The 25,660-nt window shown below is 39.5% G+C and overlaps 3 protein-coding genes across 4 annotated transcripts; 2 read left to right on the forward strand and 1 right to left on the reverse strand.

Annotated features, from left to right (window-relative positions):
* The first annotated feature begins 82 nt into the window (after positions 1–82).
* Or10j3 (olfactory receptor family 10 subfamily J member 3) lies at positions 83–1,024 on the forward strand. The gene has a single exon (NM_001000079.1). The coding sequence runs from the start codon at positions 83–85 to the stop codon at positions 1,022–1,024; it is 942 nt and encodes a 313-aa protein (NP_001000079.1).
* Positions 1,025–13,411: 12,387 nt separating this feature from the next.
* Positions 13,412–14,353, forward strand: Or10j3b (olfactory receptor family 10 subfamily J member 3B). Its single transcript, NM_001000080.1, has one exon. The coding sequence runs from the start codon at positions 13,412–13,414 to the stop codon at positions 14,351–14,353; it is 942 nt and encodes a 313-aa protein (NP_001000080.1).
* A 4,576-nt stretch (positions 14,354–18,929) lies between these two features.
* Fcer1a (Fc epsilon receptor Ia) lies at positions 18,930–25,226 on the reverse strand. 2 transcript variants are annotated; one of them, NM_012724.4, is made up of 5 exons: positions 25,081–25,182; positions 24,665–24,685; positions 23,194–23,448; positions 20,388–20,645; positions 18,931–19,402 (listed from the first exon to the last, which is right to left on the reverse strand). In NM_012724.4, exons 1-5 carry the CDS (start codon positions 25,127–25,129, stop codon positions 19,248–19,250), a joined length of 738 nt encoding a protein of 245 aa, NP_036856.1. In that variant the 5' UTR covers positions 25,130–25,182; the 3' UTR covers positions 18,931–19,247. The 2 variants fall into 2 exon arrangements, with proteins under 2 accessions (XP_038946301.1, NP_036856.1); XM_039090373.2 differs by lacking the exon at positions 24,665–24,685 and having other exon boundaries at positions 18,930–19,402; positions 25,081–25,226.
* Positions 25,227–25,660: the final 434 nt, after the last annotated feature.

The following is a 25,660-nucleotide window of genomic DNA, read 5'->3' on the forward strand; positions in this document are numbered from 1 at the left end:
GGTCCTGCCTACTCTAGTTTATATTTGATTCATCATAACTTTCTTCCCTTTACCCAGCTCCCTGAAGTCTACATGTGCCTCAATGCCAAAGAAAAACTCCACAGTTGTGACTGAGTTCCTCTTTGAAGGTTTCTCCAGCTTTGGTTGGCAGCACAGGCTTGGCCTTTTTATTGCTTTCCTAACCTTGTACCTTCTGACTCTGTCTGGCAACGTGATCATTGTGACAATTATTCGTCTGGACCGCCATCTCCATACACCCATGTACTTTTTTCTGAGCATGCTCTCCATCTCTGAGACTTTCTATACAATCGCCATTATTCCTCGTATGCTAGCTGGCCTTCTTAATCCTCGCCAGGCCATAGATATCCAAGGCTGTGCAACCCAACTCTTCTTTTATCTAACTTTTGGCATCAACAACTGTTTCCTCCTTACAGCAATGGGTTATGACCGCTATGTGGCCATCTGCAATCCTCTAAGGTATTCGGTTATTATGGGTAAGAAGGCCTGTATCCTCTTAGCATCTGGGTCACTGGGAATTGGCCTGAGCATGGCTATTGTCCAGGTTACATCTGTGTTTGGCCTACCATTCTGTGATGGTTTCGTTATTGCCCACTTCTTTTGTGATGTGAGACCTTTGCTGAAGCTGGCCTGCACAGATACCACTATTAATGAGATCATCAACTTTGTTGTCAGTGTCTGTGTCCTTGTCTTACCCATGGGCCTTGTCTTCATTTCTTATGTTGTTATCATCTCCACCATCTTTAAGATTTCCTCAGCTGAAGGTCGGAAGAAGGCCTTTGCCACCTGTGCCTCTCACCTCACAGTCGTCATCATCCACTATGGCTGTGCCTCAATAATCTATCTAAAACCAAAGTCCCAGAGTTCCCTGGGGCAGGACAGGCTCATCTCAGTGACTTATACTGTCATTACCCCTCTACTGAACCCAGTGGTGTACAGTTTGAGAAACAAAGAAGTTAAAGAGGCTCTACGAAAAGCCATAGGTCTTAGGCCCCTTTCCTCTTAATAGGACATTCTTTGAAGCCATTTTCTTTGATGATATAGAAATAAATGTATTTTTCTGCTATTTCAATTATATATACAATTTAGCTTGAATCGATTGATAAAACAGTAGCTTCCTTCTGGAGTACATGTCTGGGTTCTACACTAAGCATACATGGAAATAGGTGGTAGAAAATGGCATACCTGTACTACTCACACCTTAGTACCTTTATACACATGTATGCCACTATAAGTACCTTAACATGTTTTTGGTCACTTATGCAAATGAAGAAATACTCAAAGTCTACCATGATCCTGAAAGACATGAATAAATGATTTTGACCACAATTTGACAAAACTTCTTTGATGTGGTTAAAGGTGTTGGTGTGTAGCCTTTGTGATAACCGAGCAGACACAAAATATGCAGCTTTCTATAAAATCATTTTTTATATTCTGTTTCGGTTAGTTGCTAATACAGCATTATAATCAGGATAACTTCAAAACCCTAGAGGCACACCTTCTAAGAAGGAGGAACTACTCTACTGACCTAGATACAGTGAGTGCACACAGGAAGAGAAAATGCAGCAGCTTCAAGGAGATGGTGCTGCTCACAGACCTGAGACTCTTAGCTGAGAACACTGAGTGGAAATGGACATCATGTCAAAAGTTGACCATGTTCCGATCAATTGTGGGTTTCTGTAATGGATTTTGTCTGTTGTAAAGAGATGTTTCCTTGATGAGGGGTGAAGATTAAACTTATATCTGGATATTTGGAGCTAGGAGCACCCAATGAGAGAGTGCAGCATTTGTCTTTCTTGACCTAGGTTAGTTCATTGGATATGGTCTTTTGTAGTGCTATCCATTTCCCTGCAAAATTCAGGATTTCACTTTTCTCTACAGAATAATATTCCATAATGTACATACACCACATTTTCATTGTTCATCACCATGAAAGAAGAACATTCATACTGTTTCCATTTCTATCTAGTATAAATAGCATAGCAATATGGAGCTCAGTCTCAAAGGATGCATATACAAAACATCTTCCACACCGAGGACTCAGGCAATATTGCAGAAGGAAAAGAAAATTTGTAAGATACAGAATTTCTGGGAGTTTGCTGTGTCTTATGGTAATGTCAGAAGCTACACATTTAAAGTCTCACTAAAATGAACCTAAACGTGAGCTGAAAAGGGACAACATATATAGACACTCCAAAGAAGATGGAGGAAAGCCCAGAAGACCTCCACCATATGCAGAGAACTACAGACAATTAAAGAATGCTGAGAGCTGAGGAAATAGTCTTACTCAGGCACACCAATTGGTTATCCAATCCCAAGTGGTCAGCCCCAGAAATATATATAGAAGTATATTATACACACTGTGCAGGATATATTTAGAAAAAAGAACATATGTATGTGTGTGTTGATTATGAATAGCAATATAAATGCTAATTGCTTTTTACCTGAATATGTATATACATATTCATATTTCATATATATGGCCACATATATGAAAGAGAGCAAGAAGGAGTATACGGGAGGGTTTAGAGGCAAAAAGGAAAAGAAGAAATGATCTAATAAAATTACAGGGATGAATTCCCATCTTAGAAGTGGGGGGAGGAAAATGGGTTGAGGAACTGTCAGAGGGTGAACTGGAAGGGGGGTAAATTACTGGACTATAAAAAAGTTTTAATAATAGTAATAATAAAAGTATTAATTTCTTTATAAAAATAAATAAAATTGCAATCTCAAAAACAAAAGAAAAAAGGTTTAACGTGATTTTTCTTACTTTTCAACATAGGAGTAAAGAGAAGTAGAGGTTGAAAAAAGCCCAGTAAAAGTAGTTTAATTTTTAAGAGTGAACTGAAACTCCAGAAAAACATAGTTGTTACAAATGTAAACACTTTAATTACAACTTTGGTAATACTCATTAATGAAGAGAAAGCCAAAACTTCTATATATATATATATATATATATATATATATATATATATATATATATATATATATTGCTATTTTCTTGGTCAATTTTCAGAACATTTTTGAATCCTCACTTTAAAGTTTGGCACAGCATTTAATGTCTATTCTATCTGTCACAGAAGGAGAGAATGGATATTCTGACTTGAAGAAGAAGCTTTGCTCTCACCTTTTCACTCTGCTCATCTATACTGGGAAACAAACACTCCCCGAGTTTCACCAGAGCAGTTTCTCTGGTATTTATGATGCATCTAATCCTGCCGTATGACTCTGCATGGGGCGATGCTCATTTGTGAATATGTCATTGGACCTGTGAGGTCCTGAAGATTAAGCAAGTCTGTGGAAATGAACAAGTTTTTTAAATTCAAATAAACATGCATCACTTTGCAAAAAAAAATATGACACGTGGAGATTGATCAGGAATAAGATACCTTTGCTTTAGTGCCTGGACTTCCAGAATTGCATGACAGAATTGTTCACTTCTGTGATGTTGGTCAAAATACAATTCAAAATGTTTACCTCATGGTTGTGGTGAAATTAATTCAAAGCTTTCGAGTGTTAAGTCTGGTGGCGAATGCAATACCATCTTTTTTTCTAACATCATCTGGTGGATATTGATACACATTCCTACCTTGTACCCAGCAGGGCTTACAGTTCTCCAAGGGAGGGGAGAACATTGGACTGAGGCTCTCAGTGAGTCCCATCAGGAATCATTCTCACTAAGGAATCTCAGCCTCTCAGTTCCTACTTTGTTTTCAAGTATGCTGCCTCCAGTGGTTTTCTATTTTGGGATACTTCCGCTCTACGATGATTATGAAAGGCTCTCCTGGGTCCAGAGTGTTCGTCTAAGAGAGTCTGAGGATTTTGCTGTGACTGCCTATCTTTTCGATTCCTTTCCCTTCTCACCCCCTCTTCCTTGTCTCTGAGGTGTGTTAGAAGGGAACTCCTAGCAATGAATCGGAGGCGTTTAAGTCTTTTGCTCATTCCGTTACCAGAACCTTATTTTACCATTCTATTTCTAAGACAGTGATTGGCATAAGACAATTGCTCAATAGTTTAGCTATGATGTATTGTAGCGAAACGTTAAAAAAAGATGATTTCATCATGTTTATTGAGCTGAATTCACTGCAACTCAATTTAGATGTCGGCAATACAGTATCTCCTCGAAACTGGTTTAAAATAAAAATGTGATTTTTCCCCCCATCAGAATCTAGGAGTCTTTATTCTCTTCATGGGCAACTTTTTTTATTTTCTCAGCTCAGTCTTGTATCTCTACTGTCCAGTGAGAAAGCTTCAATACTATATATAGTATCTTCAAAAACAGCACTCATGAGCCACACTTATGCATGCTTATCTTCCCAGTGTTAGAGAAAGAGCTCGTGATGCAAGTGAGGCAAATGAAGGTACGGGATGGCTTTGCGTCAATTTCACCCAGGCTAAAGTCATCTTGAGGGAGGGAACCTTAATGAACAGAATGTCTTAATTAACAAAATGTCAGGCCTGTAAGGGATTTTTGTAATTAATGCGGAAGGACCAAATCCATAGTGGATGGTGCCATTCCTGGGCTAGTAGTCCCGGGTTTTATAAGGAAGCCGACTGTGTACTTGTCATATGTTCTACCAGCCAGACTGTAGAGGGCCGCAATAACATTCGCCACCACTAGATGGCGCTGGCTTCCACTGTGCCCCACGTGGAAGGCCAGGATAGCCTCCGCCATTACATGATGGCGCCAGCCTTCGCCAGCCTCGCCAGCCGACTCCCTTTCAGGAAGTTAACTGTGCGCATGTGCAAGAGTGCCTTCGTGCCAGGTCTTTGCCCACTCCAGGGCGTGCCTGATGAGATCATGGGTAAACAACCAATCAGGTGTGGATGCGCCGCGCTAGGGTGTATATAAGCGCATCATGTTGGCGTGCCGAGGCTTCCTCTTTAAGATTATAATAAAGTTTGGTCACAGTAAGGATTTCTATGTACCCGCGTGTTTCTTGCCGGCGAGAAGTCGTGTGTGGGACACCAGCTGCCTCTTCTGGCCTCACTGGGCGAGGAAGCACCCAGCCTCTCATAGACTTGAAGGGGTGGGGTGTGGGAGATACCCAGAGGGGTCCCCATCCACTCAGAGGAGTAGGCAAAGGAATATAGGGGACAGATTGCAGGGGTGGGGTGGTAACTGGGAGGGAGCAGTGAGCAGGATGTGAAGCGAATAAGTAAAAAAATATTAAATTAAATTAAAACAAAACGACAAACAAAAAAACAAACAAAATCAGGCTGACCAAGCTATGAGGAGCAAGCCAGTGAGCCACCTTCCTCCATGGCCTCTACATGAGCTCTTGCCTCCATGTTCCTGTCCTGCTTGAGTTCCTGACTTCCTCTGATGATGAACTGCTGTAGGCTTAAATTTTCAAAACCTACTTTAATAAGGGTTCTTAAACACATTAACCTCCCTTCTAGCCCACCACCCACCAGAGGTAGTGGAAAGGGAAGGTTAATAGGGCAAAGGTTGATGTGGACCTGTTTATAAATAGTTCTTTGGGGTGATTCTAATCTTTGTTGTTGGTATATCAACAGTTTAGTTCCCATGAATCAGCAATGGCAGTTATATCCAGAAGAAAGCAGGAGGCTCTGCCCACGGGGCTGTGAGAAGTAGCAAGAAGCTGCTGGAATACCACTGGAAGCTCTCTAGTGCATAATTCTCTGTGACGTCATGACAAGCAAAGACCAAGGAAGAAGGCAAGACGAAGAAACGCCAGAGTGTTGTCAGTGAAGACCAGTGTCAGCAAAGCCCAACAAACACTAGCAAAAAACCGCACTGACCGTTTTCTATTGGGTTATGCTTATACCCTTTCCAAACATCATGTGTCCCCTCAAGCATCTGCTCCAGCAAAAAATCGCATGCCCCTTTTCAGGGTAGCTCCCAGAAAAATCGCAAGTCTGTTCTCAGCAAAACATCCTCTCCTGTGTCTGCTTCAGCAAAACATCCTCTCATAAGAGCTCCCAGAAAAAAAATCAGCTGACATAACTGAGACTCCAAAGAAACCAGAGATTTTCAATGTCAGAGCTGTTGTGTGAAAGTGTAAGGTGAATAAACCTCTTCATCCCTAGCTTGTTTTTGGTCACGGCGTTTGTTGAACTACACAGTTCCCCCGGACACATCAGCAGAGTACAGCTTTAGCGTGGGAATGTTGTGGCAAGGTGTTTTGCACATTGTCCTGTTACAGCTGATGTTAAAACACAACACCTTACTTCTTCAAAGCCACCAAAAACCTACCTCTTGTTCCAGCTGATTGCATAGATCTTTGACTTTCTAAAAATTATCGAGAGTTTAACTGTACATGTCACTGTGTGCATATCTACAATGCGTAATAATAAGACAAATCTCCATGTAATGCATTTTAGCATGGGGTGACATCTTATCATTTTGTCTGTATTACATTTGGAAGAGGCAAGTCCAGTTCTGCCCATGGTAAAAGGCGATGCTTTACACAGAGGTGGTATTAATTGTAGATCTTCCTTGGAAGGATTTGCAACAATTAAAGCCATCTTAAAGCTGTATCTTAGGAAGCCCACCGAGTAAATGTGATCGGGCTCTTCCTATTGTGTGATTTGCCTTCTATTTGACATTTAGCAGTTTCTTCCTTTCTTCTGATGTATCTGTATAGCTCTATTGCATTCTGAACACTTTATCAGGAGTCTACATTTTTTGATAAGGGTCAATAATAAATAATTTAGGGCTTTGGACCATAAACTTTGTTACACTAAAGATTGGACAGGTAACACAAAATGGCTATAGATAATATATAATTGAGTGTAATAGTCATTTAGAACCAACTTAAACATGTGGTTGATAAAATTAAAATATGCATACTTTTTGTTTCACGTAATAACTTTTATTTTATTTATTTTTGATTGAGATTCTAAACCCTTCTACATCTTACAATCCATACAAAAGCAGACAGTGGCCATATTAGCTGGCAGACCATGGTTGCTTACTCCTGTGGTATATGAATAAATTATGAACACAAATTGAAGCTCTAGATTACATTATCTTCATGTAGTAGGGACTTTATTGTACTCCCTGGCAGGTGGTAGTAGGGACGACATCCTATTTATCTGACTAGGGACTAGGTTAATTTGAATCAGGTTTCAATCTTTGTGAGGGTTAATTTATTTCTACCCTCTCTTTCATGTACAAGCACATATGGAGATTGCAGATGCTCTGCTCAGTTTTTAGGTTCTTTTGACCAAAGATTACAATCAAATGACAGTTCCTAAAAGAGACCATAGGGAGTTGAATGTCACACTAACATATTTATTTACACTCTTTCAATCTAAACGCTTGACTCCTAAAGAATGTAATAATATCTGTGTTAACCGTGCTAACATTGTTTCAGAGTAGAAAAAATGGAAATCGGGAGGCTGAGAATAATTCTGGTAAAGGATCTATGATTCAAATTCGCTAACTTGTACACAGTTTCTTACACACACACACACACACACACACACACACACACACACACAGCTTTTGTTTGTTTGAGCTGACATAATGAAATGTGAAGATCTTAGAATGTGAGGCAAAATCTGGCAGATAGTCAAAGTCATTTCATTTGTCATATCATCATTAAGAGAAGAATGGACAAAGAGCCTGGTGAGAGAAATCAGCTTCCTAAGCATCTATGTAGTCAATGGAAAACATAAATTAAAACTTAACATTCTATGGAAACTGATTTAGGACTCTAACCTTTTGTTCACTATTATATAGTTACTTCTTAGGTTGTTATCATGGGCAATTAATTGCATCATCGTTGAAAACTTCAAATCAGATACACACACACACACACACACACACACACACACACACCCCTCATAACTTGTGAGATCAGGTGTCTTGTGTTTAATGCTGGTGTCCGATTTATTAGATAATGTCCTAGGGAAAATAAGATGATCCCACAGTCTAACAGTTTTCTTTTATAGAAGTCAGGTATAATTATATTCTAAGTAGTTTTTGGGGGAGATAAAAATGAGTGAATATCTGTATACTGGTATACCGCACAACTTTATATGTAGTACTTTATAAGAACATATGAAAGGTCTTAGTCATTATTGCTTAAGAGACTCAATTATAAGAATACTGCGAGAATAGAGAGGAATGTAATAGACTCTAAAATTTTCCCAAATGTGACAATGAATCCTGATCTTAGGTATTTTAAAGTTGTAAATGGGTATTAGCAACTCATTTGGCTATGGGAAATCAAATGACCAAAGGGTACAGAGGATGACCATCAAGGATGAGGTTTGGTGACAACTTGAGCTAAGACCCAAGAATGAGTGTAGGGTGTGAGGTGATTGAAGCAGAGACACGAAAGGTTAATTTAAAAGTATGAGAGTTCAAAGACATATTCTGGGACAGGATTGACGATTCTACCTAGACACTGCAAACTGACTTTAAGTGTCAATACCAGAGACCATCTCTGTGTATGTCTGGAATAGAGATTTTTTTTTGCTCAAACTCTTTTTAATACCTGCTTCTATTCCCTTCCTAGAAGACATCAGACCTTAGCACCTGCCCCCCTCCATTGGCACTGGGGAATTGGGTAGAAAACATATCCTAGATCCCAACAGGACCCTGGCTCACTCCAAGATGGAAAATTAACCTTTTAACCAAAAGAGATAGCTCCTAATAACGCAACCAGCTCTCTCTCTCCTCCCAAGTGTGGATGTCAGGATTACATAATAAGCTGCCTCAGTAATGAGGTCTCCAGGCACTGTACTGTACATATTTGGTTTTCTTCCATTAATCATTAGGGATTAAAAAGTGTTATTTGGGAAAAAGATACCCAGGATACTGACAGAAGTTTAGTAGTTTATTACCCTCCTCCAATATACAGTTACTGTGTGATCCACAGGCAAGCTCACTCTGGGTAGGACTGAAAAATCTGAAGGAACTTAGACTTCCTTTGACTTTTGTTTTGGTCTCAGGCACAGGATGACTGAGAAGGGCACTGCTTCACTCCTATGCAGTAGTCACTTCTAGGTGTGGCTTCTGCGAGGTTGTCAGAAAGCTGCCATCAAATCAGGGGTTCCCAAGACATCAGTAAACCTGACATAAAACTCTGTGTATTTGGTAAAATACAATTGGTTTTTTTTTCTAAATAGTTTAAAGTTAAGTAACTGGTAGGTTTTCAAATAATTTTAAGAAGTACCTGGCGAAAAACCCTGGGAAACATTTTGTATCTATTAGTTAAAAAATAATAATCTATTACTATAGATGACAACATTTTCTGAATAACGCATGGGACTCAGGCTTGAGCACATCTCTCCTAGAAGATGTAAGAAGCAAGATACTTGGTGAGTCTCACTTTATTTTCTGTTCATATCGGGAACATTTACAAGAACCCTCAATTGTTATATATCTATCCCAGGGGCAGTCTACAGAGGCAAGGTGAACATGGCCTCCCATATGAATATATCTGGAAATACAGATGGACATATTGTATAATGTGGCGAAGAGGGAGCGAATTACTTGCAGGGCTTTGCATTATGTCTGATGTCTGAAGCAGTTCAGGAATGCAAGCTCCATGAGCCAAAAGACTCCCTTGACCATGTTTCTCTTCCACTGCTACTGCGCTTGTTTTCAACCCTTGAATAAACTGTACTACTGAAGGCAGGCTTTACCTGGTGAGAACCAAACAAATTTTGGTTTTGGCAACCGGATCATTCTTGATTGAAGCATCCAGGAAGCGCCACGATAAATACATTCCTGTCTCTAAAATAATATAAATGGTACCCTCATTCAGATGTTGTCCAGCGACTTCGTATCATTTTTTAGGCTATCTACTCAAGAGAAAAAGAAAGGTGATTAGAAAGCTCTAAACTCGAAAGCATTCTCTGAATCGTGTGCTTTCCATCCAGCTGTCACTCGCTACCTTACCTCCTGTCCTCCTTACTTACATTTCCCATGGCCAAGGTGAGTAGCCCTACTCTCCTCAATCTTTCTGATTTACCTATTCTTCTCTGTTAGAGAGGGTCTTACGTAAAGGTACTGAGAGGGGAAATTTTAGGGTGTTAGTAACTTTGAATAAGTGATCTTGAGAAGGGAGGAAAAAATATTCCGGGTCATGAGCATAAAACAACAGACCCAAATAATGCCTCTGTTCCCGGAAATGGAATTAAATCCTAAGAATTTACATGAATGCATGAACTTATACATATATATGAAACCTATTGTAAAGGAGTCACCTCCAAGTTATCAGTTGCATAGCAGGCAACAATCCTGATGAAACTGCCTGCTGTTCCCAGTTGTCCCTAGAATAAGCAGCCACTATGGCCTTGGAAGGAAGTAAAGCTCTGGGCAACATAAACACAGTTAGAAATAAAGCTGAAATTTGGTCTCTACCTGATCCTCTGTTAGAACAGTTCATGTAGCAATTCATGATTTGATTCTGCTCTATGTACACCCAAAATATGTCAAAGGAGAATGGAAAGGGGAAATTAGAAAATGAACAACATTGCATTTGAAATATTCAAAGAATCGCTCACAAGTACAGAGCGGTGCGATTGAATTTAAACTAAGTTGTCAGACAGAAAGGAGTAGCTGCTAATAAAATGAGTACTTATTTGGGATTTCCTGTTCATCATGTACCAGATCAAATTCCTCACCTGCATTAAACCTGTTTAGTGTTCACGGCGGCCCTGCACTTTATTACTGTAATCAGCCCGCAAGTGAGTTTTGAACATTGTGGTTAAAACTTTGAAGTGATCGAAGGAATTTATGCAAGAGTGTCCGGGTAGTTTCTCATGAAAACACAATTACTGAGTTCAAGTGCAGGTGTGGACAATGATCAATGCAACAGGAATGTAGGAAATGGGTATAGAAACCATCGCAGTGATACAGGGGAGGAGGAGGAGCATCAGGTGTTGGGTGCGATTGGGAAGTAGGAAGAAGAGGTAAGATGGGAGGGTTATAGAAAGTTACACCTTTAGGGCAGTGTAGAAGGAAAGGGAAGCAATCCAGTGAACTCTAAGCTTTCTGCATGGAAGTAAAGGATATGCCTAATTAATATGGGAGGATATTTCCACCCTATTACAGTTTCTTATGCTAGTTTCACCTGGGGGAAAGACACACGGTAGATGGTCCTGTTTCTCTTGTCTCTTAGCATTGTGTGGGATGTGAAGAAATGAAGTGAACCATGAGATTTCAGTTCCTTCTTTGTTTAAATGGATTTTCTCGTTGCTTCTACATAGGAACTCCATTATCTCGTAGACAATGGTGCTTGGCTCAGGCTGTTCCCTCTTCCCTCCTTTGACTAGAATTCTAGGAAACAACAGAATGCGTGTATTGAAATATTATGAAACTATTTTCTTGATGTCAGAGTACAGAGGTTTCAGGGTCTGCAGGAAGAGTAGGCCTACGTTTTCCTCTAGTTGGCTACTGTGTATCGCGCTGTGATAAATAGGAAAGTAAAGATAACACTTTGATGCTCTGTCTTTAATTTATGCATCCAAAAGTTGCTTAACATTAAAATATACAATTAGATGACACACTTAATGATCTAAAATAGACTATAAGCAAGTGTGACATTGTGAAGAATAATAAGTGGGTGTTATTAATATATACCAGTGTTGGGAAATAGTTGAATGAGTGCAAACCTTATGCACTGTCGATGGACTAGAAGCGGAACATATGCTCTGTTGAAAACGGTGGAGGAACGTTCATAAATAATAAATGAATGCTGGGATCTTTGAAGATGATAGGGCAGATAGGTGCCAAGGTTAAGGAGGCAAAGCTAGGACTAAACCAGAGTTCTCTAGTCTGGTCTGGACAAGACTAGAGAGCTCCTGCTACAAATGGGATCTGACACTGGTATTGGATGGTAATACATAGAGAGAGTAGTAGTCTCACACAGCTTTATTTCTATCGTTATCTTTTACTAAATCACTATTCTTTTTTTCCCCCAATGGAGCTTATCACATTCAATATCAGTACTGCTCTGACCTATATCCAGTTCTCTAGTGGTCAAATAGTTGTTTATTTAAAAATATTTTTCTTTCGTTTTTACGTGTGTGTGTGTGTGTGTGTGTGTGTGTGTGTGTGTGTGCAGACACGTACACACGGTGTACACATGCATCTGATGATATGCATGTAGACACCAAAGGACAACTCTGGAAGTTGATTCTCTTCTTCCATTGAGAGGATACTGGGACCAAGTCTTGGCATTATCTCACCGGGTCATCTTGCTAGCACCATTTCTTGATTTCTTAATAGAAAAATTCCCTGAAGCATACTTGATATGCAATAACCCATGGATATGGAACAAATATACCAGTTGATTGTGGACACCACAATTAGGGAAAAAAAAGACATATATCTCTCAGCTTCAAACATTCCTCAGAGGCTTTTAGTGCGTTATTGTGTGTTCTACCCTCTCAAGTGTTTAACATACAGCACAGTGTTACTGGCATAGCCAATATGCTATGTAGAAAACTCTTAAGTAATTTACATTATATGTTGACATATTATAGTTGAGAACAATTACCCATTTCCTCCACTCTGGCTAATGATAATTACTGATACTGCTAATTTAACCTATTTTAGTTTGAATATTTTAAATAACACACAGATATAATCAAGCCATGTGTGTCCAGTCCTGACTACCTTGTTTTACTTGTGTGACATCCTCCAAACGAATCTTTATTGACACACATTTTAGAATTCTTTCCCTTCAGAATGAACTATTACATAAGTGTCAATATTCTTTAGTCATTTTATTGTCTACAGACAGCTGGGATTTTTTTTCTCTAAATTGGCTACTGTGTATAGTGCTGTAATAAATGTGAATAAAGATAACACTTTGATGCTATGCTTTTAGTTTATGCATTCAAAAGTTACCTAACATATTAAAATATACAATTAAATTTTACATCTTAATGATCTAAAATAGACTCTAAACATGTATGCTATTGTGAATAATAATAAGTAAGGTTATTAATATATGCAAGTGTTGGAAAATAGTTAAATGAATGCAAACCTTATACAATGTTAATGGATTAGAAACAAAGCATATGATCTGTTGAAACCAGGGGAGGAAAGTTCATATAAAGGTTATAGCAGGACTTAACAAGAACCATATAATTAAGAAATTGAAGCGAGGCTATTTCTACAAATATCTCTTAATTTTGATATATGTTGTTTCTTGTCTCCATCTGTGCTCTCAATCTCATGGTCCTAGTGTAAAGGATTCTATCATTTCAAAGGAAAGATAGTCCAAAAAGGAAGACTGAACAGCTTATCAACAGCAGAGCTCTGAGACTCTGCAGTTTTCAGCCTTGCCCAGGATAGACACATTCTTCACTGAAGATCTTGGTCCAGCCTACTCTGGTTGATGTTTGAATCATCAAAGCTTTCCTCCCTTTGCCTCATTCCCTGAAACATATACTAGTCTCAATGCTAAAGTCAAACACAACCTCTGTAACAGAGTTCCTCTTTGAAGGTTTCTCCAGCTTTGCTTGGCAGCACAGGCTTGCCCTTTTTGCTATTTTCCTAACATTGTACTTTCTCACTCTGTCTGGCAACGTAATCATTGTGAGTATCATTCACCTGGATCATCATCTGCATACTCCCATGTACTTCTTTCTGGCCGTATTGTCCATCTCTGATACCTGCTATACTGTGACCATTATTCCACGCATGCTTTCTGACCTCCTCAATCCTTACCACACCATTGCTTTTCGAGACTGTGTGGTCCAAATCTTTTTTTATCTAACGTTTGGCATCAACAACTGTTTCCTACTCATGGTCATGGGATATGACCGTTATGTGGCCATCTGCAATCCCCTAAGATATTCAGTCATCATGGGTAAGAGGGCCTGTTTCCACTTAGCATCTGGGTCACTGGGAATTGGCCTAGGCATGGCTATTGTCCAGGTTACATCAGTATTTAGCCTGCCCTTCTGTGATGGATTTGTTATCCCCCACTTCTTCTGTGATGTGAGACCCCTGCTGAAGCTGGCCTGCACCGACACCACTATCAATGAGATCATCAACTTTGTTGTCAGTGTCTGTGTTCTTATTCTACCAATGGGCGTGGTCTTCGTCTCCTATGTTGTGATCATCTCTACCATCCTTAAGATTGCCTCAGCTGAAGGTCGGAAGAAGGCCTTTGCCACCTGTGCCTCCCACCTCACAGTGGTCATCATCCACTATGGCTGCACTGCAATCATCTACATGAAACCTAAGTCCCAGAGCTTGCTGGGCCAGGAAAGACTCATCTCAGTGACCTACACTCTTATCACCCCTCTACTGAACCCTTTGGTATACAGTCTGCGGAATAAGGAGGTCAAAGATGCCCTACGCAGAGCCCTGTGGCAGAAGCCACTTCTGTCTTAATCAGGTTCATTTGTAAATTTCATTACTTTCAGTTGGCGAATGTGTAATTATTTTAAGTTGTTTCTAATAATGCCTTTATAGCATCAGCAAAAACAGAAAACGTTGATGTTTGATAACCTAGAGGCTTCACTCTATGCCATCAGAGAAAGTATATAAACATAGGTTACCTATGGCCAGAGATTTAGTAGGCTTTTTTTAATTGGTTATTTTGTTTATTTATATTTCAAATCTTGTCTGCCTTCCAGGTCTCCACTCTAGAACATCCCCATCCCATCCCATCTCATCCCATATCCCCTTTGTCTCTAAGCTTTTGTCCAACTATGAATGTCATGATCAACTAATATGTTCCCAATTCCTTCAGGCCTTGACTTGCTCAATATAAGAGCTAAACTGCCTTGTGTTTAGAACTGTTCACATGTGCATATGGCTGCACTCTCCATGAGAATATTGTGAGTTGCTGTCACGTGTCACACAGTCACCTTTTAACCAATGATAGACTTCATATATACTGGCACAAACCATACAGCTCGTTATATACTATGAGCTAATGTGTGATACGTAGGTATGCTCTGTGGTATTGGTACAATGACAAAGTTGCTTGCAAATATGTATTTTTTCAGAACAGATCCTCACTGGTAGTCATGAAAGACTGCATTGATTTCAATTTATTAAAACACTAAATCCATAAAGTTTCTAAATCTGATAAATATCAGTTTTGGAAGCAAACCCAGAAAGACCTGTTTGCTGTGGTTAGTTGGTACAGAAGCACACGTCTTTATGTCAAAAATTTCCTTGTATTCTGTTTTCACAAATACGAAGTTGATTTGTCTGAGAGCTTGAGGACTTTTCAAGAGCGATAAAGTACGTTTTTAAAGCAGTGTCGCAGATGTAAGAAAGGAAACTTGCATCAGCTAAAGGGAGCACAGGTATGGCCTCTGCACAACCTTTTATACACACATAAGAAGATTCAGACAGAGAAGGGGGACATATGGACAAGGTGAGCTTTATTCATCCTTTCAAGGATGCAGTAATGGGGATGAAGCGGGAAGGAACCTGTAGATATCCCAGTGAAAGGAACGTCAGTTCTGTTGTTTGACATGAAGGGAGCACAGCACTTTGGACAAAAGCACTAGAAAGTGAAGTCTGCACGGGGAAGGAGTGTGGAGGGCTATGTGTCCAGATTTCCAGAAACAGTAGAGCCAGTTACGTTCTGTGAAGTTGACTAAAGGACAATTGGCAATTCTGATAACTCTGGTTTAAGTAAAGGTATGAAGGACTTGCACTCATAAACTCCCCAGGTAACTGAGAGCTCTGGAGTGAGGCTCTCAGTGAGTCCCCTTCAGGAAGCGTCCTTGCTAAGGAACTGCATCTCTGTGAGTTTAACATATTCTGGGGGCGTGTTGCCTCTAGTGGTTTGTCTAATCCGTGGTATCTCCTCTCTATGGTGATTAGGAAGCGTTATCTCAGGTCCAGAGCTGTCATCTGTGACATGGCTTAGGGTTTCTGTCGTGACTGTTTCACATTTCAGCTTTCTCTTTCAACCTTGCTTTTTCCACTCTAGCAAAGGCATGGATACTGCATCCAAGCCTCTGTCCTGGAGTCTCTTTCCTGGGGTCAGCAATCTATGGCAGCGTTTTAGAACCCCGTGTCTGCAACAGTTGGCATTTGTGGAAAGCACTTTTTTTTAGCCTGAAATTATTCTAGCACAGGTGGATGAGATCTTTTCTTCCAGTTTTAAAATATATTTTTGTTTACAAGTACTGAGTCATACCCACCACGTCACAATTTACCTAATGATTATCTTGTATGATCTTGAAAATTGGTTAAGAAATAAATATCTAATTTTTCTGTCTGAATTTTCTGAAATTTCACATTCTTTGCCCCCTGACCTCACAACAGTACAGAGATATTTTGCCCACTGCCTGTGCTGTATTGAACATCAACAAAACTGATGGTACACCTATGCCTTTTCAGTTTTGAAAGTGAAAGATTGTGGGATGTACAAGTGGTAGATGCAGGTGGACTTGACAGCCATTCGGTGCTCATTAGTAGAACCCAGTTTCCAGTGTGAATGCTGTGGTAATTGATGGAGGACAAGATGGGGATATGGACTTGGTAAGTAACTGTCTGGACCTGGGCAGGTGAATTAAAGCAGGAAGACAGACTCTGAGGTCATCCATAAGCCTGGGCTGTCTCTTACACTTCTGCTTTCCGCAGGAGGAAACTGCAACTCCAGATTTAGAGAGGTACTCCTGTGTTCCACATTTCCCATCTGAAGAGAAGCCCACATTTCCTCTAAGAACTTAGTTTCCAGACAGTCTCCTGATACATCTTTTGTTGGAATCTTTATTTGGAGGCATCCAAGGAATTTATCTTCTATGGGTCACAAGCCAAGAGATGCTCATCTGTTTTCCTATTCCCTAAGTAGAAAATCATAAAGATTTGTGATTATCTATTTTGAGGGAGCAAATGTTGTTTTATGCTCTGACTTGGACCTATTTAGAACAGATCAGAGGTGACTGAGGAGGCCACAGGTAAATCAAGAAAGGAATATTTTTTGACTAACCTGTATAACATACTGACTCTTTTGTCACAGATTGAAATACTTTATGTACATATATATGAGACACTATTAGAAGGAACAGAAGGTTTAATTTGGGATGGTGGGCAGTAACTATTTGAATATTAACCTCATTTTCAATGTTACTTCTGGAATAGTATGTGAATGACCATGAAAACTAAAGAAATAAAACAGAAATGTCAGGTACGATCTGAAATTAATTAGGAAGTTATATATGACATCCAACATATCAAAGTGGTGACAGATCTGAGTGCCTAGTGTGAGAGCATGAGAAGAAATCCAGCCTTGCATTGCGTGGCAAATGACTTCTGAAAGTCTGCACCTCAACGATCAGTACATGGAAAATGAGTAGCAAAATGCGAGATTTGGGAGACTCTAGAAACCCCCTGTCCAATCCCCTCTCATACAGAAACAAATAGCAGCTCAATGATTTACAAGTGACCTGGCCTGGTCCAGCACTCAGTGAGAAGCAGCTTGGACTCCCATCCCTCTCCTCTGTTCTGTCCATGGCCCTCCCATGAATGACTGGGGAAGGAGGGAGGTAAACATGAACAGCAATGTTCAGGATTTAGATATTCCTTCAGAAGTTTTCCAAGCTGATCAGTTCTGGAATTTCTTTCTGCTTCAAGCACCTCTCAGTTCTTATCTCTGAGGATTTGGCATAAACACAAAGTCTGAGATAAAGGTGGAAATTCCTTTTTAGCTCAGTGTCAGCAACAATGATACTGTAGGGCACTCTATGAAACAAAGGGTCTCAATTGTGTGCGGAGGCAACACTGTGGTCTCAAGGCTTTATCTTGCAATAAATCTTGGGCAGGTAGCAAAGAAAGTTTCCCATAAAAGCACCGAAGAGTTTCCTGTGGGGACTTTCCCCTGCCTGTATTTTAATAGGAATTTCTTCTAAATTGACCACACCTATTTACAAAAAACAACAACAAAAGCCCATATAGCAGGAATGTAGTCACTCCTTACTCTCTGAAATAACAAGAATATTGGGGAAGAAGAAGATGCTAAAGAGATTCACATCATATACCCATATGCCCATCTTTAAAAAATAAAAATCTGAAGTCATTATTATGTATACCCCACTAACATTTCTTGGAAGAATGAAAATCTCAATCTAGTCAGTGTTTGTAAGTTACCCTCATACCTTTCTCCACACTGTAAGTAGGGGCAGAGTCTGGGCAAACTTGAGACCCTCTGCTCTCACATGTTGGTTGTCATATGCCAGTGTTCAGCACTGACAGCATTCCCCGTAGAGTTTTCTTTAAGCCCCAGCTCATTGTCTACATAGGCATGGAACAGGAGCCGGACTAGACCTGATACCTATCCTCATTTCTACTTTAGAAATGAAACACTTGTCTCATACATATATAAGCTGATTTTCCCAAATCACAAGCCCAGAAATTAAAAGAATCAAGATCTGGATCCATGCCTTATGTATACTGTGTTATTTAGTCTTAATAATGGATGCATTTGCTGCAAGGAAACTCAATCCCATTCACATTGTGAGACAGACCACTGGCCCTCAGTGACTACTTTGGTAACAAAAGGAAAGATATAAAATAGAAACATACAAACCTAACTATTTCTTTTACCCAAAAACTTATTTGGTTTTAGACTATAAACAATGTTTATCATTGCTGGGATTCCTCAAAAGCTATTTGTTCTGTTAGTCTATGGAGATCTGATACAAGTTGCATCTATTTGAACGTAGGGAAGAATTGATCACATATGAATCCTGGTCTTCTGAGTCAACTTAACTTTTTCTTGAGAATCAAAAGCTTCTAGCAACAGAAGGCAGGATACAAACATGACCAAACTCACCAGTATCCTACCTACCATGTCTTCTGTGCCACCTACTGTTTATAATGACAGAGAGAGAGAGAGAGAGAGAGAGAGAGAGAGAGAGAGAGAGAGAGAATGTATATATACCCTCATGGTAGTTCATCTAGAAGAAAACGAACAAATTAATAAGACCAGAATCTGTAAAAGTACCATTCTACATGATTCCATACTTTATTCAAATTGTACTTCTCTTTTACAGATATAGACAAAGCAATCAGCTCATTCTTTAACTTCTTAAACCAGTGTTTATTGAGTATTTGTTATTTATTGCATGTCACTTAACCAGCTGCTGTTGGTTTAATGAAGCATTTATGCAATTCCTGGGGTACAGACATTTCTATGGATAACATGAGTGTCCTTTGACAGTTGAAAGGCTATTGAAGATACTGTGGGAAATAATTGTTAAGAATTGTCTCTTAAGCGATGACATTAGTTCCTTTATATACCTTGGTTAAGAGTTAGGTTTCAACCTTTTTTTTTGCCTTTTCCAGTCTTCTGAATCTTCAAGATGGATTCGAACTGTTTGTGGGTTGAGAACCATAACCCAGTGTCCACAGCAAACAGAATCACCGCCAATGATGGGAAAATGAGTTGTAGCCAACGATACTCAATTGTGTAATCTAGAATGGAATGTAGATACAATAAGCATACAATTCACATTAGAAAATGAAAAATGGGGCTCAGAGAGCCATCTTCCTTAAGAGGGACTCAAGCATAACGGTCCATCATTAGGATAATAGAGTATCCAGGAACAGAGAGAGAATACTCAAGATCCTGAGTTTTATGGTCTGTATTTCTAGAGCACTGTGGAGGGAGAAATGTTTCTCAATAACTCCCATCCACCCATTCTTCTACACAGTGAAAGTCATAGGAGACAGGATGCTCTTATCTAATGACTTGGATGTAGAAAAGACACAGCATGGAGACAGAGATAATTAAACATCAGAGCATGATTCTATGGTTGACCATCTTGCCTTTTTATAGATAATTCTAAACATGCCAAAATAAAACAAGATTTCCTCCTTCAAAGGCAAGCAAACATTTCAAAGTTGCCCTCTTACATGACATTACATAAGAGCAGCTTTTCTTATGAACCTTGGGGCCAGCCCACCTGCCTTTCCACAACAGGCACACTCTCGTTCTTCTGGACCTGCACACACAACTCTCTGAGGAGCTGCTTTTCTCCCCTACCATCAATAGTTAATAGGGACTCTTCAAACTCTTTGAATCTGCTTCCTCCATCTTCCCAGACCACTTTACATTTGAGAAATACAAACACTCTTCTTTAGACAGCAATAGATAAAAAAATCTCAAATGTTAATTATAATGTGTTATATCTGGACAAGCTTTTATAGTTTATAAAGCAATTTGACAAAAGTATCTGACTAATCTTTATAGATTTCCATTTAGTGTTTTGGTGTTACACATAGCACATAGCACATGAAGACTCTGCTTTGGAGATGCGTCCTGGATCACCTCATTACAAATTTGTTAGTCTTTCTAGGCAATCACGATGGCCTTGTTGCACTAATTTCAAACACTGGCTCATAAGACCACTTTCTCTTCCCCTGCCATGAACTATTTTTTTCTCCTTTATCAACTTACCTTTTACTACAGCAATACTGAATTTATCAGATTTACATTCAACCTTGTTCAAATAGCCTGTGCAGTGGTAGCTGCCACTGTCATTAAATGTGGCCTTTCTAATGGAGATGTTGTTGCTGTCATAAGAGTACTTGAAAGCAATGTCGTCCTTGTAGTAGATCACCTTGTGGACTTTCCATTTCTTCCAGCTACGGCATCTGATGTCAAAGGATCCATTGTCTAAGACCACGTCAGCAGAAGATTGGAGCAGCAGCCACTCTGAAAAGCATTCATTAAATTAGTGTTATTAATTTATTTATAAGAAGTGGAACAGGGGCAGATGAGCAGACAGATCCACAGACAGATTAAAAAGGGGTAATCCATGAACGACCATTAACTCATTTCTTGGTTTATAAGCTCAATTAGACATGAAAATAAATGGAAATCTGAAACTGATGGGGGTGAAGAGGTGGAGGGAAGTCATCTCTAGAACAAGACAGAGACCTGTGATAAGGGAGGCACCCAAGAATCAGTAGAGTGACCTTTGCTGTGACTCACTACATTAGGGATATGGAACCTGAACAGGACCTTCCTATAGCCAGGTAAGAATCCCAGAGGAGCAACAGAGACACCAATCCATCAATAAAACTTTCAACCCAAAATGTATTCTGTCTACAAGAAATGTAGCACGGCGAATAAGGAATGGAAAATAAGGGAATGGCCAACCAATAACCTGCCTAACTTGAGACCTATCCCATGAACAAGCAACAATCCTTAACACTGTTAATGATATTCTGTTATACTTGCAGACAGAAGCAAACTGTCCTCTCATAGACTCTACCCAGCAGTTGGCTCAGACAGATACAGGTGGCCACAGCCAAAAAATGGATGGCGCTTGGAGACTCTTATGGAAGAATAGTAGGAAGGATTGCTGGTGATAGGAACTCCTCAGGAAGACCAACAGAATGAACTGACCTGGACTCTTGGGACTCTCCAAGACTGAACCACCAACCAAAGAACATACACAGTCTGGACCAAAGGCTGTAGATGTGCAACTTGGTCTTCATGTGGGTCTCAAACAACTGAAACAGGGGCTAGGCCAAAAGCTGTTGCCTATACATGGGACATGCTCCTCTAGCTAGGCTCCTTTTTCTGGTTTGCAGAGACTTGAAGTGCCATGGGGAGAGGTTACCCATGGCAGGGGCACCCTTTCAGAGGAGAAGAGGAGGGGGACATGGGGGAAGGATTATGGGATGGGGTAAGGGGCAGTGAGCTGGATGCAAAGTAAATGAATAAAAATTACATTAATTTATTTTAAAAATAGACAAAATAATATGCATAACCTGCAAGCCACACCAGTGAATCCTTTTTCCCTCTGACAAGTCAGTCTGGAGTCATAAAGTATCTTGTGCTGCGTTACTGAGCCCCCATGTGGAAGCCCAAAGGCAAGAATTCCCTTACATCTGTTCTAGCTGGATCTAGCTAAGAGGGACCAGAAAAACATACTCTAAAAAGGTTGAACATAGAATTTTTTTGTTCACTCTTTCTTCTGAGAAGCTTCTCGGTTCTTTTATAATCATAAGTTGGACAAAATGCTTCCTTAAAATATGTATACCAATTTTAATTATTTGTTTAATTTTTATTTACTGTCCTTTTTCCTATGTAGATCTATGAAAATACAGGGTTGTATCTGGTTCTGTTTTGTCAGTAGTACCTAACATAATGTTTAGAAGTTGGTAGGCAGGGTTGCGGATTTAGCTCAGTGGTAGAGCGCTTGCCTAGCAAGCGCAAGGTCCTGGGTTTGGTCCCCAGCTCCAAAAAAAAAAAAAAAAAAAAAAAAGAAGAAGTTGGTAGGCACTCAGCGATTAAATATCAATAATGATTCTATAAATTATAAGAATCATACTCTATGACTAATATCACTCTATAGAATTGTAAAACATTCACTATTGCAGAGTTTTGAATGAGAACATTTCTAACATGTGCAAGTATAGTGTATCTATTATCAGGAAACAAAAGGCTGTTATTTGTTGTTTAGGTTGTATTTGGAATTTTATAAGTGTTAAAAACCATATCTTTTCACTCAAAGAAAAATATAACTTGTAACTTTTCCTTTCAAGAGATAGTTTGCCCATTCAACCTTTCATGATACTTAGATATGTTGTAATAAGTTTTGACACAAAAGAGTAATAAACTATTTCTTGAATTAAAATAAGCAGTAGAATTGTTTTTAGTAACAGTAAAGCACATGCAGAATGAACAGAGGTATCTTTCACAGCTTATGGATTGTTCAGAGCAAATCTTTACTCAAACATCATGATCCAAGTATACATACACAGCCTTTTGAAATATCCATAAGTCTATAATGCTATTTGATCACAGAATTTGTACGTATACCTAGGTAAAATAGATTTTTAAAAACAGGGCATATGAACAATATTGAAGACTAAGTAGAATATTGAAAGATAATGTAGGGAGCCATGCAGAAGGATACACTGAGATGTCTTGAGTGGTATGCCCCTGAGTCTCCTAGAATAACACACATCCATGCCATCTTCTAGTGCGGTAGTTCTCAACTTGTAGTAACAACCCTCTGTGGGGTTCAAACAACAATTTCTCATGTGTTGCCCAACACCATAGGAAAACACAGATATTCATGAATCATAATAATAGCAAACTTACAGTTAATTAATTAGCAACAAAAGTAATTCTATGGTTAGGGATCACTATAATATGAGTAACTATTTCAAAGGATTGCAGAATTAGTAAGGTTGAGTGGGTCACTCTTCACATGAAAGATATGTATTCCCATATCCCTGGAACGTACCTTGCATCACGTTCAAGTACACAGGTTTGCTCTTATAAAATCCTTGCTTCTGACATATGTATTTTCCACTGTCTTGAATGGTGGCACTCACAATGACCCAATGTGACGATTTCACATTAGAGATGCTATCATTGTGGATCCATTTAGTAGAGTTCATTTGAGAGGAATTGTTCCCATTGCATATAAGAGTCACTTTATCTCCTGTAAGTATTCTAATCCACGGTGGGTCCAAGGACACTACAGATTTCTGAGTGGCTTAAAGAAGGTAAAATTGTGAAGATAAATAAACTTTAAGTCGTTGAGAATTGTCCAGTCTCAAAGCTATAAACAATCAATGTTTCATCTTGTTAGTAACCATCCTCTGCCCTGATAATTAGGAAAAGCAATAAAAAAAGAAGTAAACAATGATGTGGTCTCAGGGAGCAACCAATATAGGCATCAACATAGAGGACAAATGCAAGGAACTTGGAGACAATTAGCAATTTATTTACGATGTGAAAACCTACTCTAACTTCAGTATTGGTGTCCATAAATATGAATTGTAATAATTTTTAGCATCATTTCTTAGCATAATTGTTTGTATATAATTAATGTTTGCTAAATAATTATTGAAAGACTAAATGTAGAAATAATGGATGGATGTTAAAGCCTTCGTTTCATTAATTCATGCCGGGAGCAACTGTCAGTCCTTTTAGATTATCTACCGAGTACTGGTACATTTTAGTATACAAGATTTGTTAATAAATCACTTTAATGATAATAAAAATATATAATAGACTTGAAAAACTGTAAGCTCTAGATTTTTATAACTATTTAATTGTGAATATAGACAGTGAGAAATGTTTGTGATTTTAAAAGGTCATGAGAAGTACGAAGAGGGTATCAGCCGTGAAAGGATTCCAGGAGCAAGGACGTGTGGGGAAAATTTAAACAGAGGCTAAAAAACAGCTTGTGGTGATAACAAAGGAGTGATAGAGTCAATCAATACATTTAGACCCAAGAGACTTAGGATAGAGTGTAGTTTTTGGCAATTGTGAAATCTACAGAAAGTGATGTAGTCTGTTGCAGGATTCTTTTTTTTTTTTTTTTTTTTTGGTTCTTTTTTTCGGAGCTGGGGACCGAACCCAGGGCCTTGCGCTTCCTAGGTAAGCGCTCTACCACTGAGCTAAATCCCCAGCCCCAAGGTTCTTAACTATAAAATAGTAATAGGAAGGTTGGGTGACAGAAGATATGCCGAGGAACATCAGTGCAGACGTGGATGTTGGCTTAAGCAGAAGAGACAACTCGAGAGGGCAATGGTATATGGGGGAGTTTGGGACAGGCAATAAAGAGGAGAAGACAAGGTCGATTTGGAAATCACACTTCTCCAGGAAGAAGACTCGGAGCTCTAAGAACACAGGATGTGATACAAACAAACCCAAAGAAAGAACAATGTCCAGATACACTGAGGGAAGAAGGACAGAGGACTTACCTGTTAGCATGACACCCAGAGCTGCAAAATCAATAAAGGTTAAGTTAGTGTCTGTCCCCAGTGTGCCTCGATGCCAGAGCTCTGGGATCGGAATGGGAATGGGACCCACATCCCTGGAGCTTTAATGATCATGTGGAGCAGGAGCTCTCTTTCCTCTAGCCTCCTCCATTGGCATCTGTCTATAATCTGATAGACGTCAGAGGATTGTGAAGATTCAAGCTGTTAGCCAGATTTCTCACTGACGTGGTACTCAACCCACTTTCCTCGGCTTCTTTCTATTACAGACTGCCTGAAAAGCACCCCGTGGTTTGCATACGTGCTGCAAAGTCCCCAAAACCCATCAGTGCCCCCACCATGACACTCTGTTGGTGCATTTTTGTCCCTCAGGTTGGACAATAACAGGATCCTGTACTTACATATGAGCACTAATGCTAGGCACAGCCGGGCAGATCCTCCAGTATCCATTGCCCCTGTGCCTTCAGGTGCTAACTGCACCAGTGAGCTACGGCTTCAAAAGTAGGCTTGAAACCACGAAGGAGAAGGAAATGTCTTCTGCATCATATCTGGTTAACTCATCAGCTGTGCCTGGGCTTGGCTTTCTCCAGAGATAATAATAGGGTTGGCCAAGTTGGGCAATTTTATAGTCACCCATTTTCTCCGATTGTACCTTCAGCTGACACCTAGAATCTGGTAGGTGAGAACCAAGGGCCTAAGCAGAGTCATGTGGATTTCTTAAGGTGACGTTCCGTGCCCAAGAATTTGATTTGAGACTTGAAACCACGGAGTAAAGAGGACTGTAGAATGAAACAAATACTTAATACCCTGATAAATGCCAGGCTCTATGTTAAATATAACTGATACGGTGCATACAAGAAAAAAATCTCATTAGATATTACTGCCTAATTTGATTTGATTATAATCTATAATTTGTTCATTGAAAAATAGATCGGATGTCACTTTAAAAGGTAATTCGGGCTTTAAACATGTAAAAATATA

The sequence above is a fragment of the Rattus norvegicus genome, chromosome 13 (assembly GCF_036323735.1).
Source record: "Rattus norvegicus strain BN/NHsdMcwi chromosome 13, GRCr8, whole genome shotgun sequence".
NCBI lineage: Eukaryota > Metazoa > Chordata > Mammalia > Rodentia > Muridae > Rattus > Rattus norvegicus.